The 19,122-nt window shown below is 41.4% G+C and overlaps 1 protein-coding gene across 5 annotated transcripts; it reads right to left on the reverse strand.

Annotated features, from left to right (window-relative positions):
- Positions 1-1,108: 1,108 nt before the first annotated feature.
- On the reverse strand, positions 1,109-18,342 carry gpcpd1 (glycerophosphocholine phosphodiesterase 1). Of its 5 annotated transcripts, none has more exons than XM_004542163.6 (21): positions 18,220-18,342; positions 16,863-17,005; positions 16,461-16,550; positions 16,215-16,305; positions 15,993-16,077; positions 14,690-14,765; positions 13,920-13,961; positions 13,585-13,708; positions 13,112-13,355; positions 12,811-12,973; positions 12,518-12,647; positions 12,277-12,331; positions 12,097-12,189; positions 11,894-11,968; positions 10,499-10,538; positions 10,125-10,183; positions 9,959-10,024; positions 9,737-9,873; positions 5,749-5,884; positions 5,351-5,511; positions 1,109-2,420 (listed from the first exon to the last, which is right to left on the reverse strand). In XM_004542163.6, exons 3-21 carry the CDS (start codon positions 16,507-16,509, stop codon positions 2,225-2,227), a joined length of 2,022 nt encoding a protein of 673 aa, XP_004542220.1. In that variant the 5' UTR covers positions 16,510-16,550; positions 16,863-17,005; positions 18,220-18,342; the 3' UTR covers positions 1,109-2,224. The 5 variants fall into 5 exon arrangements, with proteins under 5 accessions (XP_004542220.1, XP_004542222.1, XP_004542221.1 ...); XM_004542165.4 differs by lacking the exon at positions 18,220-18,342 and adding an exon at positions 17,159-17,231; XM_004542164.4 differs by lacking the exon at positions 18,220-18,342 and adding an exon at positions 17,172-17,222.
- Positions 18,343-19,122: the final 780 nt, after the last annotated feature.

Raw genomic sequence — 19,122 nt, forward strand, 5'->3', positions numbered from 1 at the left:
CGATTATGCCAGCCTGATGGTAACAGCACTGACGGAGATGATGCAAGGGGGTTCTGTGTGGTCACATGGCCTTCCTAGTAAGTGACCCAATACCACTCACTCAGACAGCGGTGCTTGAATAGAACCTGTTTTCTCACCAGCCTGTTTGGTAATCAGAGAGTGTTGTGTATAACAGTGAGGCTGTACCAGGATGAAATCAGAGTCAGTGACAGGCGTTAAACCAGCCATACTGATATAAAATCTAAGTATCCTCAGTATTTATGGTCCTCGTTGAGTCTTTTTGCGCAGAGGTCTGGAGAGTCCAGGCGACGTTGGTGGAAAATTGACAAACAGTGAACGTATCAGTATGTCTTGAACTTAACTCCATATAAAGAGCAACTCCCTGGAAATGGCATTTGTCATGACCTCATAAGAGTCTGTTTACTTTGACCTTTTAATGTATTGCACTAAGAACAGCTCTCTTATCTGCATTTAATGTTTGTTTTACTAGTCTGGTTGCATCTGTAACAAGCAACCTGGTAATCAAAACTCTAATCTAATCTAAAAATCAGAAGCAATAAAGACATTACTACATGAGTCAACTTAGTTTTTGCGTCAAGAAAAATTTCATGCATTTTGCAATTGTTTACATGGTTTACCAATATTCTAAAAGGTACTCGTACTAGAATCATAATTGTAAACTAGTTTCTAATAAAACAATATGGCTTAAATAAGAAAATACATTAAAAGCAATGTGTACAGTCAAGATATAGATAGATAAGATATGGCAACAGTGAAGCTGCTACGAAACACAATTACTGATTAATTTTGATAGTGAACAGTTCAGGCCACTGGTTTGACTTTTATGACTCACCTTCTACAGTAGAAACTTTCAAGGGAAAACCAGTGAAGGGTAATTACACACTGGCTACACCTGGCTGAACACTTCAACTACAGATTACAGCTTTGTAACAGTGACTCAGTCATATTGCAGTGCAGCTTTGGTACAATGAAAATGCAGATCCATTAAAATCAAAAGATCAAATGGAAATTCTTAGTTAGACTGTGACTATTATGAAAATGTGAAACATTAAGTTTCTTGGAAAAACAAAAGTCAAAGAAACCATCGTATTCATCTGTTTTTTTTATTTATTTATATTGAACTGGTAGTTATATTACATCTTAGACACTTTTCATTCTTTCAGTTGTTCAGATAGACAGACGAAACATGCAGCAATCATCAGACTTTGTGGTTAAAAATTGTGCGATAACACAGATTTACACACTTCTAAAAAGGGTAATGTCCACCAGAAATGAGCCCGCCACCCAAAAACCATCATTGGTGTTGTGAATTCCAATAATATATACACAGTATGGAAGTGTATGCATCTCAACTCAAGTCTATTCTAATCAGTGATTGAGGTATTGGTAATGTTCAAATAAAAAGGCAAACATAAGCATTTTCCCCCTTTAAGGCTGTGGTATAAATGTGCCCTGCAAATAAATACAGTTTCCCATTTAACCTCAAATCAAGTACAAAGGAGAAAAAAGTAATAAAAAAAACAAAACAGTACATCCAGTGTGCTGTATCCAAGTTAAAATAATGGCTACTTATTACCAAGTCAATAATCAGGAGTTTGAAGGCATCATAAAGAGGATCAGAGTGGTATGGTAACCTCTAAACATCATCAAATTGGAACATTTTTGTGCGCAGTGAACAGGTGGTATGCAAAATAAACCCAGCAACTGACTAATTTGTGTGAAAAAAAATTCAAAATTACTTATTGATATTTAGGATCAATAAATCATGGGTACACGCACATAAAAACATACCCCTGAACCACACCACATGCATTTTGCATTCGATAGAACAGATGTAACATTGGCTTCATAAATATCCACTCATGAACAATTTGTCAGCTTAACCTCGTTTCCAGCATGATGAAAACCTCTGTGCAGACTGCTCTTATACAAACAGGCCGGCGTCTGACAGAGAAAAACGAAAAGCATTTGTGGCTGCTTTCACTTTTTGGCTAAACATACACGTGTTCAACAGAAGTAAATAATAAAACTTCACTGAAGCTAAACGACAGCCTGCAAAAACCTGCTAATGACTGGAGTGGAGTGAAGGTGGTCTGAGTGGTTTTAGTGATATAAACTTTCTAGAGTCACCCATTTCTACCATGGTCCTCTTGAGTTTGTCTGTGTAGCAACAGTACAGAGAAAGGTAGATCTTTAGGGATATTTATGAGGAGCTGAGACCAGAGTCTGACTCGAGGTTTCCACCACGGTCCTTTGAGGCAATGCATGGTGCCAAGGAGCAGGGAATCGAGTAGCAGGAACAAGATGAGCTCTTTAGGGTCTCTGTAATAACCTCCTGCAGGGAGTGTTGTTCCTCTATCTGGAAGATGTTTGGCTGTTCTATTGAGTCCTCACCAATACTAGTTGTGGGGGGAAAAAAGAAAAAGAAAAGACATGCTAGCAGTTAGATCAGTGACAGTATCGAGTACACGAGCATGCTGGTACGATGGCACCAACACAATCAATGGCACAGAACAATCCACAGACAAAAGTACTAACAAACCTTTAGTTTATCTATTCCTCACATAATCTCCACCAAGCAACAGAAAATACTTCTGTTCTTCTCTAAACCATCAAGAAGAGTCATAATTTTACAGAAATTCACATTCATTATTTCCATGCACCCACATTAATACAATCAGCAGGATTTGTTGCATTCATTTGGGTCAGGGAAATGATTGCACTGGTGACCATTCTGTGAGTGAGAAGCTGCCTTTTTCTGCAAACATTTTAGATCCCATTAATCTTTGAAGACCTCAGTTTTTGTTTTTGAACCTGCTGGGTATGTTACATACCAGTGGCTTATAAGGTATTCCTTCCAATATGAAGTAGATGTTGTTGTGAATGGGCAATACACGCATTAAAAACTGGATGGCTCACTTTCTGAACCAAAGCAGATTAGGTCAAGTACGAACAAAAGCATCTATGATCCCTTTTGTAGGACACAATCATTATCGACATGTCTGTGTAAATATGTGCACTCAAAGGAAGTCAGATATGAGACTCCAATAATAATGAAAACATCACATATTGAGCGATGCAAGTCTAACATCCTTTCATGAAAGATGCTGTTAAATAGGTTCACAAAATAAAGACAGAGAGTTTAGTGCAATCAGCCCTTTTGTACATAGAGAGTTGTAGTAAAGGCAGACCATCCACAAGCCCCATAAGTGCAAAAGCAAAACAAACAAACAAACAAAAGAACATATTTGTGAAGAATAATGCTATTATACCCGACAAAGTACCTTTGTGAGCTATTTAAAACTACACAGTGAGTATGCATGCTTTAATAGGTGGCTTAGTGTTAAGCAACATTCATATTTTAGTACTACGCAAATAAGATTAAAACTAGGTGTTAAAGTAGTTCATACACAAGCCAACGCCTCCAGAGGTGCCGTCTCATGCACCAAACAAACCATTTGCTCTTGCTGCCTTCTTTGTTTCAAAGTTCAACATCACCGTGTACAGTTTAAAATTAAGCATGTAATAAGGAGGCCTTTCAAAGCATACCCAAACAATACAGGCATTATTAAAAAGGAAGTGAAGCCGCTTTCAGCTAACGAAACTAGGAAATGATGAACATGGCAGTTGACCAATCAAAACAACTTTGATTATTACAATTACATTTTAGAAAAATGCAAAGCATTAACCACTGCTACCTGAACATTAAGTGGAATATGGAAGGAAAAGATGATAAGTCAACCGTCTTGCATCGTTGTCGAGAACATCCTTTTGTTCTTTCAGCTTTTAATGAGTGAGATTCATTCAAGCTTTATTTTTAAAGGGGCAAAAACAAGCCAAGGAGTGTTCAGAGGGAAAATAAACAAAAACACAGCCAGAAACCAGAGAGACATTACGGGAATCTGGAGAACTTGAGTCTAAATATGGAACCAAGCTTTCAGAAATTCTGTAAGAAAGAAGCACAGTTATAACAACAACTACCTGGAGAGGTCAACTGGTTTGTGATGGGTTAAAACAGGTGTTAAACACAAACTAGAGTGTGCGCGGCTGTTGTCTTTTCTGCAGGGGTCTGCAGAAATCTGGGGGAAAGTGCTAACGGGAATGTAGAGTCACTGTCATTGTACAGTCAGACACGGAACTGAAACTGATAACAAACAGGCTCTGCTGACCACACAGCTTTGCGAAAGACCAGAGAAAACCCTGTCACCCTGCCTACAGCTCCAGCCAAGCTTTATGTAACAGCACTGGCACATTGTGTGCATTCATTTTACACTCACAAATTAGTCAATGAATACTCAAAGCTTTTGTGTCAAAAGCTACGCCAGTACCAAATAATTAAAATGTGTCCCGGCACTGAATTATATAACTCTGTAAACCTGAAAAAGAAGCCGGAAAGCAGCTCAGTATTGTACTCCGTAATAAGAAAAGGACCTTGGAATGCAATAATCCCTGATAAACCTGAAAGGCCTCTGAAATACCCTACAGTCTCAGCCAGAGCAGAAACACAATAGAGTGTGGAGTACAAAGTGATATTTAACAAGCAGGTGTTTCAGATACTTTGTGTATACTTTACTATATTATCAGTGTTGGTTTCTTTACTGTAGAAGTTAGTAGCTCATTTAGTGAGTTACAATTCTCTGTGCCAAAGCACAGATAGCATATTTGTAGAGTGGATAAAATAATGATTTTGTTCCTTTGTAGGTGATGATTAAAAGGAGCTTCCACTTTCAACTAGTATCAATTAAACATTGTACTAGATGTAAATTGTACTGCCACTGCCATCTTGAAGCTATACTGCCTAGACTGTGACAATGTTAATGATATTAGTAGGTGGCAGGTGTAGATAACATACACAGCATGTACCAAAACAGCTCTAAATGCAAACTCAGACTCTGCAATACAAGTCACGTGTGTATATCTGTGTGAACATACAGATATATAACATATCTGTTAATCATTTATGTGCAGAGCACTGCCAAATGAGTCAGCCCCGAAACAACACAACAGTAACATAATGTTCCTGAAACTTAATAAAACACAAAGCAAAATGCTCGGAAAGGAATTCACTGGTCTCCTATTAGAGGACAATTGGACCGAGGAAATACTGTGACTCGGCTGACATGTAAAGCAAGCCTAACGATGTGAATCCTATAAGTCTGACAAGTAACATAATCACAAGCTCCAAGAGAACATAATGACAACAAAGTGAGGAGCCCACAGGCCTGGAAATTCACACAACAATATTGCTCCTTACCTTGAACCTTGAAATAGTCTATGCAACAATAAATTAACATGGCAGCCACAGATAAGCAAGGTTAACTCAGCCTACCTGTCATAGATGAGCCCGTCGATTCCCTGCTCTCTCAGCTTCCTTCTGGTTTCGTGATCATTGTTGTCATCCCCCCAGCTGAATACCACTAAGCCTTTAGACTGGGCATCCCCAATGTAGCTAAGGTACTTTAACAGCTCTTCTGTGTGGGCGCTGATTCCCTGGAAAACGACAGTCATATATAGATTAGATTAAATACGGTCCATCCTAAAAAATAAATAAATACCTTCTTACATAAAGTGGTGAGGATGAATCACTAAAGTACTCTCAGCCCTTCGGACTGAAACATTCAAGATGACTGACTATACACAACATATTCAGTAGCACTTATAAAAAGAACATTACACTGAAAAACCTGAAGACTAATCATTGTAGTAAAGCACACGGTTGTATCTCACCAGAATATTTTCACTCTGGGCGAAGCTCATGGCAATTTTAGTGGACTGGCACCGGATGTCCATCATCTCAGGATACTTCTCTGAAATTCCCTGAGTGAGGAAGAGGATGGGGTACTTGTTCTGCTTATGACGCACCCTGAAGGACAAGCAAAAACAGATATCACAAACTGCTGGAAAGCACCTATTAATAACTAAATGCTGGAAGGGCAACATCTGTTCATGAGTTCAATCTAGTAAGAGAATAGGAGAATCAAGCAGCTAAACATCCAGAGCCATGCTTTACTATGAGACTGAACTACCTAAAGGTGCCCTAACAAAGAGATTTTTCAGCAACAACTTATTTAAAGCAACTCTTGTAAAAACACAGTCTGAGGAATTTCAAAAAATAATAAAAAAAAAATAAAAATCTTTTTTTAATATATATATATATATATATATATATATATATATATATATATATATATATATATATAGCTGGATAGCGTAGTGGTTAGACTACATGCAAGTTCGATTCCTGCCTGGGGCGTCTGTATCCAGTAAGGGTCCTAAGGCTAGACCCCCTATGCTAAGCAAGCCTACCGCAGACATGAGCGAGACAGATAAATATGAAGGCATGCCGGCTCGGACGTCGCCCGGATCAACAAGGTCCGCGTCAGGTGTTGAGGAACCAGGGCACCCTGACGAAAAGTGGGCTACTGGAACAAGAAGGCATCGGTGGGCAAGGGACGAAAACAGGGCGTTGTTGGAATGCTACTACGCAAGTAACCCCGGCGGAAGGGGCTACATGAATAGGATGACGGACCTATGGATTCTTCGATACCCAACATCCACAATGACGGCGAAACAACTAGTAGCTCAGTGTTCCAACATTCGAAAGAAGGGACTGCTCTCACAGCTAGAGATTGACGAGGTACAACACAAATGCTACGGCAAGGAGGAGTCAGGACGCCAGGTCAGGGGGGAGATATCATCACCCCCACCCAAGATTGGGTACATAGCCCCAAGTGTGATAGGAGAAGGATCGTTGAGTGCGAGAGGAACTGACCTGAAAAATAGGATCATGGCCAAGCTTGAAACCTGGATCCCCCGTAGCCGGTTACCAAGATTACGTGAAGTACCCTCAGAAGGTCTGCTAGATGATGTTAATGCAGCACTACGGGCAATACCTACAACCACGATTACCGACACTAACAAGCTGATCTACAATACGGCAGCAGTGATCAGTGAGATGCTTGGCTACAAGTTGAACAGCCACAAGGGGCAGTACCCTCCATGGAGAAGGAGGCTAGAGGGCAAGATCAAAGTAGCACAAAGTAGCCTAAGAAATACAGCAAGCTGTCCATACCTGAGGCCTTGGAAACTGCCAAGCAAAGACTCACAGCCTTGGCCAGCTGCTTGAGGAGGTACACCAGAGAGATAGAAGGCAGGAGAATAAACCAGCTGTTCTCCACAGAACCAGCAAAGGTGTACTCTCAGTGGCAAGGGAACAATAAGAGAACAGCACCACCAAGGCTGGAGACGGAGCAATACTGGAAGAGCATATGGGAGAAGGATGCAACCCATAACGGCAATGCTCAGTGGCTAGAGGATCTGAGGGCAGACCACAGCGACCTCCCTGAACAGGGTCCAGTAACCATCACAGTGGCAGATATCCAAGAAAGGGTCTCCAGTATGAAGAGTTGGACAGCACCAGGGCCCGACATGGTTCACGCCTACTGGCTGAAGAAGCTAACTGCACTCCACGAGCGTCTGGCAGCACAAATGAACCAGCTGCTAGTTAACGAGATACACCCGGAATGGCTAACTGAAGGCCGGACGGTCCTGATCCCCAAGGACCCCAAGAAGGGACCGGTCCCCTCCAACTACCGACCAATAACCTGCCTCAGTACTACATGGAAGCTCCTGTCAGGCATCATATCGGCTAAGATGAACAGGCACATGGGTCAATACATGAGCGGGACACAGAAAGGAATTGGCAAGAATACCAGAGGCGCAAAACACCAGCTACTGGTAGACAGAACAATCAGCCGAGACTGCAAGACCAGACTGACCAACCTGTGCACTGCCTGGATTGATTACAAGAAGGCCTATGACTCAATGCCCCACAGCTGGATACTGGAATGCCTAGAATTGTACAAGATCAATGGGACCCTAAGAGCCTTCATCAGGAACTCAATGGGGATGTGGCGTACAACACTAGAGGCCAACTCCAAGCCCATAGCACAAGTCACCATCAAGTGCGGGATCTACCAAGGAGATGCTCTGTCCCCACTGCTGTTCTGCATAGGCCTGAACCCCCTCAGTGAGATCATTAACAAGACTGGCTACGGATACCGACTACGGAACGGAGCAGTTGTCAGCCACCTCCTGTACATGGATGACATCAAGCTGTATGCCAAGAGTGAACGAGACATCGATTCACTGATCCACACTACCAGGCTATACAGCAATGACATTGGAATGTCGTTCGGACTGGAGAAGTGTAGTCGGATGGTAACAAAGAGAGGGAAGGTAGTCAGAACTGAGGGGATTGAACTACCAGAAGGCAACATTGCAGACATAGAGGACAGTTACAAGTACTTGGGGATCCCGCAGGCGAATGGGAACCATGAAGAGGCCGCTAGAAAAGCTGCAACCACCAAGTACCTGCAGAGGGTCAGGCAAGTCCTGAGGAGTCAGCTGAATGGTAAGAACAAGATCCGGGCCATCAACACGTACGCCCTGCCCGTGATCAGGTACCCTGCTGGGGTAATAGGCTGGCCAAAGGAGGAGATAGAAGCCACTGACATAAAGACAAGAAAGCTCCTTACCATGCATGGAGGGTTTCACCCCAAGTCCAGCACCCTGAGGCTGTACGCTAAGCGGAAGGAAGGGGGCCGGGGACTGGTGAGTGTCAGCACCACAGTCCAGGATGAGACAACGAACATCCAAGAATACATCAGGAAGATGGCCCCAACTGACCGAGTGCTCAGTGAATACCTCAGGCAGCAGAAACCCAAGAAAGAGGAGGGAGACGAGGAACCAGCATGGAAGGACAGGCCCCTGCACGGTATGTACCACCGGCAGATAGAGGAGGTGGCTGATATCCAGAAATCCTACCAGTGGCTGGACAAAGCTGGACTGAAAGACAGCACAGAGGCACTAATCATGGCAGCACAAGAACAAGCTCTGAGCACAAGATCCATAGAGGCTGGGGTCTATCACACCAGGCAAGACCCCAGGTGCAGGCTGTGTAAAGATGCCCCAGAGACAATCCAGCACATAACAGCAGGGTGCAAGATGCTAGCAGGCAAGGCATACATGGAACGCCATAACCAAGTGGCCGGCATAGTGTACAGGAACATCTGTGCCGAGTATAACCTGGAAGTCCCGAGGTCAAAATGGGAGATGCCCCCAAGGGTGGTGGAGAATGACCGAGCTAAGATCCTGTGGGACTTCCAGATACAGACGGACAAAATGGTGGTGGCTAACCAACCGGACATAGTGGTGGTAGACAAACAGAAGAAGACGGCCGTAGTGATCGATGTAGCGGTTCCGAATGACAGCAATATCAGGAAGAAGGAACACGAGAAGCTGGAGAAATACCAAGGGCTCAGAGAAGAGCTCGAGAGGATGTGGAGGGTGAAGGTAACGGTGGTCCCCGTGGTAATCGGAGCACTAGGTGCGGTGACTCCCAAGATAGGCGAGTGGCTCCAGCAGATCCCGGGAACAACATCGGAGATCTCTGTCCAGAAGAGCGCAGTCCTGGGAACAGCTAAGATACTGCGCAGGACCCTCAAGCTCCCAGGCCTCTGGTAGAGGACCCGAGCTTGAAGGATAAACCGCCCGCAGGGGCGTGCTGGGTGTTTTTTATATATATATATATATATATATATATTTTGGAATATACACTTTATCCATCCACATATAAGTGTTTACCATTTGTGAATACCAGAGAGTTTATCTCATGAGTGTTAGCATGTGCCCCTTTTAATCCTTTTGCACTCACATGGTGCAGATGTCCGGGTCAAAACAGGAGAACACGATGCGTCTTTTTCCACCTTTCTGCAGAACATCTGTCAGGACAATGTCCAAAAAGGTGTTCATGTTGAAGTAAGATGATAAGTTTCCGTCCCATGACCCGTCCTGTCAATACAAAGCATCACCAACAACGTCAGGTTACTTTGACAATGACAGTCTTGAACTTTTGACTTTACTTCTGAATATTAACCTTCATCTGGCAGATCCACTTGAGCTCGATATTGAAGCCGACGTTTTCAGGAACAGCTTGGAAGATCTGTAGAGAGGTACAGAGCAAAATCCTTTATTACACTGGGACATAAAAATCAGACTAAGAGGAAGAGATGAAGATGGTTCAATCAAATTATGTCATTTACCTGTGAGAGCGAGGGGAATGGCTGATGCTCATCAATTTCATCTTCATCATCCAGCAAATCTGAGCAAACGAAAACAGATTACTCTACATTGTACGAGTTATCCCCAACATTCAACAAATCTTTACAAGATGATGTGTACAAAACAAGCTTGGATAAACAGTGTCATCTACAGTGTACAAAACAACAAATCATTGCTTAAATAAAATAACTTATCTTAAACACCTCATGCAACAAAACAAAATCTCTATAAACATGACAATATCATTTCATAACCAAGCCATTTTACTCTTTGAACCAAGGTCTTAGCATGATCATGTGAGTATTGAAAGAATAAATGAATGAATGAATGAATAAATAAATAAATAAATGCACACCTTTGTGATCGTTTACTTTCATTGCAGTGACATGAGCCAGCTGTGAAAAAAAAAACAAAAAACAAAAACAAATAAACAAACCAAAAATACGTCCATCCATCCATCCATCTTCATCCGCTTTATCCGAGGCCGGGTCGCGGGGGCAGCAGCCTAAGCAAAGAGGCCCAGACCTCCCTCTCCCCAGCCACCTCCTCCAGCTTATCCGGGGGAATACCAAGGCGTTCCCAGGCCAGCCGAGAGATATAATCTCTCCAGCGTGTCCTGGGTCTGCCCCGGGGCCTCTTCCCGGTGAGACATGCCTGGAACACCTCACCCAGGAGGCGCCCAGGGGGCATCCTTGTCAGATGCCCGAACCACCTCAGCTGGCTCCTTTCGATGTGGAGCAGCAGCTGCTCTCCTCTGAGCCCCTCCCGGATGGCCGAACTTCTCACTCTATCTCTAAGGGAGAGGCCAGCCACCCTTCGGACGAAGCTCATTTCTGCCGCTTGTATCCGCGATCTCGTTCTTTCGGTCACTACCCACAGCTCGTGGCCATAGGTGAGGGTAAGGACGTAGATCGACCGGTAAATTGAGAGCTTCGCTTTTACACTCAGCTCCCTCTTCACCACGACGGACCGGTGCAGCGTCTGCATTACTTCAGCTGCAGCCCCAATCCGTCCGTCGATCTCCGGCTCCCTTCTCCCATCACTCGCGAACAAGACCCCGAGATACTTGAACTCCTCCACTTGGGGCAGGAACTCAGCCCCAAAAATACATAAACTAATTAAAAACAACCCCGCCCCAAAAACTTTTTGCATTAACATCCTTCACCAAGTTTCATAGTTTTAAAGAAACTGATCAGAGTGTAAAATGTAATCAATTCCACCAAAATTCAAGCTGGTAGATTTTTTTTTCCTGCAGTCTTGCTAAATGATTGTTAGGTAACAATCTGACCTCTGCATCAGTGCAGGGGACCATGATGTTTCTTGTATGATCAATAAAGCAATCAATAGGATTTTTTTTTTTTTTTTTTATAAACTCGCTCTTTCCCCCATTACCGTTTTAGGCAAACAGGTGGGTAAATGTAGTGTTGGTTCAAATGTGATACTATGAATATCTATACACATCAGAAAAAAAGAGCTTTTCACTATGATCTACTCCACTGAGCATTTGATTTTATTCTGGTGTTGACAACAGAAGCAGAGGAAAGGCATCCATCCATCATCTGTAAGAAGTTTTGCAGACTTTCTTTTGTTCTACAGCTGTTATAACTGTTAGGAAAGGTATGGTTTGGAAACCTTTTACCTTTCTGTGCAGAGGTATAGCTCAGGAATTATAGGTCAAGCTGTCTGATTGATGACATTCCTAAGCTGACACAATCATGACAGACAGATTTAACTTGAACAGCATTATTACCTTCAAAAGCTGCAGCTGGTCATATGTCAGGTCTTTGACTGGCACCTCAATGAGTTCCAGGTTCTTGTCATTTTTCTGTTGAGTGTGAGACAAAAATATTAGCACGACATGGGACTCATGCTCATTTTAGAAAAACTGACCATGCAGTGCTACTATGAATTTCTCTCATTAGCTCTGAGGAGCCAATTACAATCATAGTTTACCTTCTTAGTGGATATGCAGCAAGTCAGGTCATGGTATACAATAGGAACAGCATCCTTGGAGAGGTGAACATCGAACTCTACAAAGGCTACGCCCTGTGAATACAGAAAGAAAACTAATTTAGTAGATGCAATAGCAGGGCAGTAGTACTGACTCATGCAATAATCTTCTTGGTGACTTACATGCTTAGCAGCACTTTTAAATGAGGCTATTGTGTTTTCTCTGATTCTGTGGTGCCTGTTAAACACAAAATATCCACAAGATCACATAAAATATTCCATGATGGATGTCACTGGTTATATCATCATGTCAAAATGTGTGATGAACCATATCTTGAAAACAATCTGAATATTATCTGAAGACAAACACAAAGCAGCAAATGTTTAATTTTAAGTTGGGTAGTAGTTAAAGATCATCACTCACTTGGCTGCATGGGTGCTGCCTGCTCCCCTGTGACCCACATCCAAAGTACCTCTCTTTTTCCAGTACTTGGTGTATGAAGAGCTCATGTCACACTGCAGTCCCTGGATGGGTCGGATTACCAGGTAATCCACTAAAATGAATTAATAAGTTAACATCTTTGTACATTCACAGTATGCATAAGTTCTGGCAAACATGTAAAAGGAAGCTCAAGCTGGTCATAAATTTATGTAGATTTTGTATCTCATTTTGTCATAAATAAATATTTGAGGGGGGGAAAAAAAGGGAAAACTTACCTCTTACTTTTCCAATGGTCTGCCTGGAATTTCGTCCCATTATGGGAAGAGTGACTACTCCAATATCATTGCCACTCTCCAAAAATGAAGAAGAGAGGAGGCAGGCAGCGCCCACATGTCCTGGATGGATGTCCCCCTGGACTACATGCTCACTCAGATCCTCCTGTTAACAAAAACACTAGATTACTACAACACAATTCAATTTACCTAAATAAATACCAGCTGTGCTGCTTTCCCTTCCTTTCACCATCAATTACCAGATGTACAGAATTATTAGAGACAGTGTTCCCAGGAGGATTACCTCAAAGAACTCAAATGTGAGCTCAAGGTTATCTGGGTCCATGGTGTGAATACTGTACTCAGTCCACTGGGAAGGCTCCAGAGCATAGCCACACTCAGGCTGCGAGTGGCGTGACTTATAGCCATTGGCACTAATCATACTGATTTCCAGAGTGGTGGTCATCTTGTGCCAAGATGAAGGACTGAGCTCGTTTTCTTCCTCATCGTCTTCCTCTTCCTCAACGCCCTCTAATGTCAACTTGATCCTGCATAAACAGGTACAACAGTTCAGATAAAACCACATTCAAACACATACTGTAAAGACATTTTGCATCGAATGATAAAGCTTATAATTTCAGCTGTCGTTTATAGATACTTATGCAGGACTTCTTGAACTCAGGTGAAAGATCGATCAGGTAACGACTGCACATTAACGATCTGTGCCCTGATACTTTCTCTAGCTGGTTTTAAATTTAGCCTCTGTGTAATCAATACCTGAAGCGAGACTTCTTGAATTTTTTCTTAGTGATGGACACTGGAGCCTTCTTGGAATGGTGCAGACGTAAGCGGATTTCTGTCTGACATGTCAGCCACCCAGAGTCAACACAGTTTATCCCATCTGCAGAAAGAGAAGACACAGACAGGAAAGCATGTGATCAGACTTCACACCCACTCTGTGTCTCATGAATGCTGACCACAGAACTGGTGATGGCTATAATATTTGAAGAAAGGAACTATAATGTAATTAAAAATCTATGACACACAACAAAGTGCAGTTATTGCACTTTGTTATTGTGTGCTTTTTTTTGGCATTTTTAATTCCAACTTACTGTGAAATCCAAACTGTCCATCATCAATATTCTGGTGTGTTGCTGCAGTAAAGGAGAAGAGAATTAAAAATGGGACAAAGGGATCTCATGGAGACAAAAGTTGAAGTCAAATCAAACCAGAGCATTCGAGAATTTTCCAAACTGATCTGGAATAAACATAGTATTTTAAATTTTATTTTAACTTGTCACTTAGAATAAACAACAGAAATCAAAGAACGCAGTACTTCTAAAAAATTCCTACTGCAGCAGGAAATGCTTTTTTAAAGGACTAAAATAGCACACAAAAATAAGAATAGGTGATAAGGTGCGGTCAAAGAAGGAAATCAGTGGGGTGTGTAAGCAGCATTTCAAGCTCATTTTGAATGAGTTTTTTTTTTTTAACAACACAAGCTTGTTAACAAAGAGAGCTTTACAGTAACAGATCATAATATCGGCTGCACTGCAGTGTCTCCTCCTTGGATCAGGATTATTGTACATCTTTTTCGCCAAATATCTCCCCAAAGCATACGCACAGCATCAAAAAGGCAAAAAGCTCCAGGCAGACAAGGTTTAAAGAGGAAACACTGCAGCCAGGTGGAAATGGCAATTCAGGCGTGAGTGTTATCCAAAACAACAAAACCCTCAGTAGGATAAGCCTGAACAGACTCTACACTGGTGTTTACAGGTAACTGTTAGAATAGAGAATGGGGGGTTTAAAGGGGGGTTGAGTATGACACACTTAATCAATCCCAACCCAACCAAACCTTGAACAGTTTTCTGTTGGTCTATACCTGTGGGGCTCATCGTGCGGGGGCGATGATGGGTCTCCCACATATTGACTATCACTTGACAGGGACCACCTGCACTCTGCAATTCCAATGTTTGGTACAATGTTAGGGTTTTCAAATCAGACACATTAACCTACTTTTCAGTCTGGTCTCAAAGCTGTCTTTGGACCAGACCGTGAGAAAGGAATTAGAGCCAGCATAGTCACCGATCCCCAGAAAGGGCAGTCAGCCACCATGGATTGAAATCTGAAAAGTGGATTTGTTAGTGACGTGTAAAAAAAAAAAGAAAAAAGGAGGAAACATTTCTTTGTTTATGTTATCTTCTTTTAACTAAGTAATAGTCACAACAGAAACAACATGTATATACCAATACATTTTTAGAGGGAAAACCTCCCTAGAAGACTCAATGGCTGTCGATTCACCACCTAGTTAAAGACATCTTGTCATTTATTTAAAATCTTCTTTTTTTTTTGCCTGTTAGGACTTTTTAAACACAATAATATAACTTGAGTTGAAGTGCGACAAAACAAAAACAAAGAAACAAAAAAAACCCAAACCCAACATACTTCATAAAATGGGAGCTGTTCTTAAATTAAACCAGTAAGGCATCAAGTGTGAGCTTGCAGAGATTTCTCTGTAATCTACATAGCATCTTGTCGAAAACACAGTACAAACACATTATGAAATCAGGTTAAGTCATCCTCACACAAAGAGCGCTCCACCTGCTTTAGAAAAAGCATAAAAACACACTATGTTTAGGCTAAACAAAGTCAACAAAAACTGTAGCAAAGCATGCACAGTGGGTGTTTTTTCCTTCCAAGGAATTTTGATCTCTGCTCTCTCAGTTTGTTTTCTATGCCTATTTTCACACACGAGGCTTCGAGGTGCAATGAAGGCCCAGTGCTAGATTAGAGGAGGCCACCTGGGCAGTTTGTCTGTGGCTGACCAACACTGACAGATGTTTCTGAGAATGTAAACACAGAGGTACAGGCAGTCACACAGCGTTTGTGTAGATACCGTCTTAAACCAGGGCAACTGATATGCTTTCTAATATTTATTCTCACAAATTGGTATAAACTGTTGAGGTTTACAATGACTTTTGCTATATGGAAGAACTTCAGGGATTTGAAAATGACATCAATAGAAAAAAATACTAAGGCTCAAAGAATCCCGCACACCACAATGACCCACAAAACTTGTTTCAAAACAAACAATAGCTAGTCTAGTCTATTCCGTGGCTCTTTTATGACTACGGGGGAATGAATCTTTCACATGGGGGACAATAAAATAATGAAAAGCAGCTCACCTTGGACTCTAGAAAGAAGCCTTTGAAATAGCGGTACTGGGTAACAACACCTTTAGGCACAGTGACTGTTGTAGTCCACATGCATCTACGGGGAAAAAACCCACACAGCTTACTTTTTTATTCTGACAAGGTAATTATAAATGACACTTGGCCACAAACTGTAAGGGGGGGGAGCAACCTGTATATAAGTATTTACAATATACACAAAAAAGTCTAACTTACTCATCACCACCAACAGGATGAAGAGTCACAGCTTTTTGGTGGCTCCAGCTTCCCAAGGCTTCACAGCTACCAACAACAGCAAATACCTCACCTATGGAAAATCCAAACAAGCCATGAACCCGATGAAACCTTATGAGAAAAAAATGAATGGGGCATGGCTACAAACTGAAACAAAGTCATCAGCCTTCTGATACAAGTATCGTGGAGAAAATAGGTTAAAGGTCACACCAAGTTTATCAGATATACCTGGGGATGCCTCTCCCCTGATTGCCAAAGTCACCTCACAGGTCTCCATTGTTTACACGGGAACAAACAGAAATAGGTGGCGCAAACAAGCTGTAAGATAATAACCATGAATTAGTTTGTGCAATTCTAAACTACAGATACAACTCATGCAATTTAAGCTAGAAAACATGCGGAGCACAGGACTGTTCAAAGTGAGGCCACGGTCTGCTAAAAACTTGCGACATTATCAAAATTACATTATCTAAGAAGTAATAGTAATGTAATTTATCTCATTAGCAACAGTTAGCGCGTTAACTCAAGGTAAAATGCACATTAATCTAGCTTATGTGTTAACAGAAATTGTGTCACAAAAACATCGTTAAAAATCCGAAAAGTAGAAGAATACAAACAGAAGCGACTAACCTTCTAAGTCTTGGTAGCTCTGTATCGGCTCCTGACACCCACGCGTAAGGAGAGCCCGCGGAAAACACACTACGCCTATCCCGCTGACAGCTGCCGGTCTAAGCGAAAGCCAATCTGAACAGCCGATCCAACAACACCCATCTCTGTTCAGAGAAACAAGCACCAGATAGACAGGAAGCTTTATCTCAAGAGAAAACAAAACACTCACTGAAAATATAACCCTGTTCTGACAGAAACCTTGCAAAACCCCTAAAGACACAACTAAGTGTTGATTTACTAAGAATTAACTGACTGACATGAAAGCTTCACCATTGTTTAGCTGATTTAGCAAACATCCGGAAGCGTGTGCGTCAAATGACCAGAAGTCACATACGACTTCCGGGATATATTTTTAAAAGTAAAACTACAGACCGAACGTCAACGAAATTATATCCAGAAGAACTTTGGTAAAGTTCTCCTGGATATATACATATCCATTTCTTTAGATTACACAAAATTAAGATACAAGTTTTTTATTAATATATGCTACTAAAACCTGTTGTGTACTTTTTCCATCTCATTGTCCAATATGATGGCTTTACCTGTGTTGAGGTTGTGAGATAGCTAAAAGAACCAGAACGAAATTTATGATCCATGATCATTGTGTTTTCATTTTTTTACATGTTTGGTGTACCGCTGGATTAACATTTTCACCTTTATTTATTATAATGAAAAAAATGCATTTTTTTTAAGACACCGTATTGTAAAACAGTGACAAATGAAAAGAAACTTTAAGACTATTGTATTGGGACACAGAATGTAGAGAAAATAACATTCAAAACTAATCAGCAATGTTTTCAATATTAGCATTTGCATCGACAACATTTGGACATTGTATTAAAAATTCACTTTTATTTTGTTATCATTTTATCTTCTTGTATTTGGCTTCCGGTGACTACTTGGGGAAGCCGGTTCATACCGCTCTGCACCGGATCTGAGGCGCGTCAACTATGCCGCATTCGCGTACTTTTCAGAAACACGGCAATTATATGAGGTATGCCGGCAGAAAAACCTCGACCCCCGCCCACGTCGACTGCAGTAAAATATATTTCTGATAAATGTCTTACATGAAATCGCTTTTCTCACAAGGTCTTTTTTTTTCTTTTTTAAAAAAATACTGTTTACAATCAAATGTACTCAGAAATAATATAAGCTTATAAAAATACACTGAAGAAAATCTTAAGCGTAGGAGCTTCTGAGAAGTCCACAATGCCACATCAACTGACTTTCTTAAGTTTGCTGCAATGCACCGGCAAACTAAAATATGTACAACAATGACAACGCATAGAAAAAAAAGTGTTGAGAAGTATCAACATACCATCAGCTGAAATCGATAAACCTGAGCATTTTCTTTGAAAATATGAGTTGTTTTTTAGACGAGGACGAAGTGCTCCGATATTAAATAGGAGGAGACGTTTGGGACAATTGCGTCATGAATCCGCCTTCTTGACTATTGAGAAAACAGATGTCCCACAAGTTGGCAATGATTTCCAAAACACACACACAGAGAAACAAATAGTCGTGTCTTTGGCAAGTCCTTTTCCACGAAAGCGTGAATTGCATAACTGAAATGCAAATGTGTGATAGCATATTTGCATTTCTCGACGTCCTTGGGTCAAGAGCAGATGATCATTTTTCACTGTTTGGGCAGTCTGGGACAGGGAGGGATCAGATGATGTGGCCTTTTAAACTCACTTACCCTCTCAGACTTATGCACTGGAGAGTGTAACCTTACTTTAAACACTGCATAGGCATTATAATTAAAACGCAAACTTTTATAAAAACAAATCGTAGAAAGCAGTTAATTATATTTCTGAAACGCCCACTACTGATGCATTTTAAAGCAGGGTTGTCTTCACTGAGACTGGATGAACATTAGAAGTCTTACATGGTCAGACACTAATAGCCTATTACTGAAATAACTATAAATACGATCCAATGCAGATGAGCCAAAAACATTTTTTATTATTTTACTGTAGAGTATGTGGAAAAGGGTGTAACTACTGCAGCGGGTCAAGGGTTAAATGATAAATGCGAAGTAGGTTTGTACAACTGTGAAAATGTTTCACTATTGTTATTTTCAGCACCCAGATCCAAACAAAGTTTTTATAATATAAGGAAGGAAGATCTGGTTTCCAAATTAGGATGTATGAGACGTATTTGTCATGTCATCGAACAATTAACTACGAGACTTAATAATCAATGCCAAAATTTAGCCTGA

This window comes from Maylandia zebra, linkage group LG15 (genome assembly GCF_041146795.1).
Source record: "Maylandia zebra isolate NMK-2024a linkage group LG15, Mzebra_GT3a, whole genome shotgun sequence".
NCBI classification, from domain to species: domain Eukaryota; kingdom Metazoa; phylum Chordata; class Actinopteri; order Cichliformes; family Cichlidae; genus Maylandia; species Maylandia zebra.

Coding starts and splice junctions, on each gene's coding strand:
- gpcpd1 (XM_004542163.6), bottom strand. CDS start 16,509: ATGGAGACCTGTGAGGTGACTTTGGCAATCAGGGGAGAGGCATCCCCA. Junction 16,306..16,460: donor CAGGGGAGAGGCATCCCCAG/GTATATCTGATA, acceptor GATTTTCCATAG/GTGAGGTATTTGCTGTTGTT. Junction 5,885..9,736: donor GACCCGGACATCTGCACCAT/GTGAGTGCAAAA, acceptor CTTGTCCTTCAG/GGTGCGTCATAAGCAGAACA.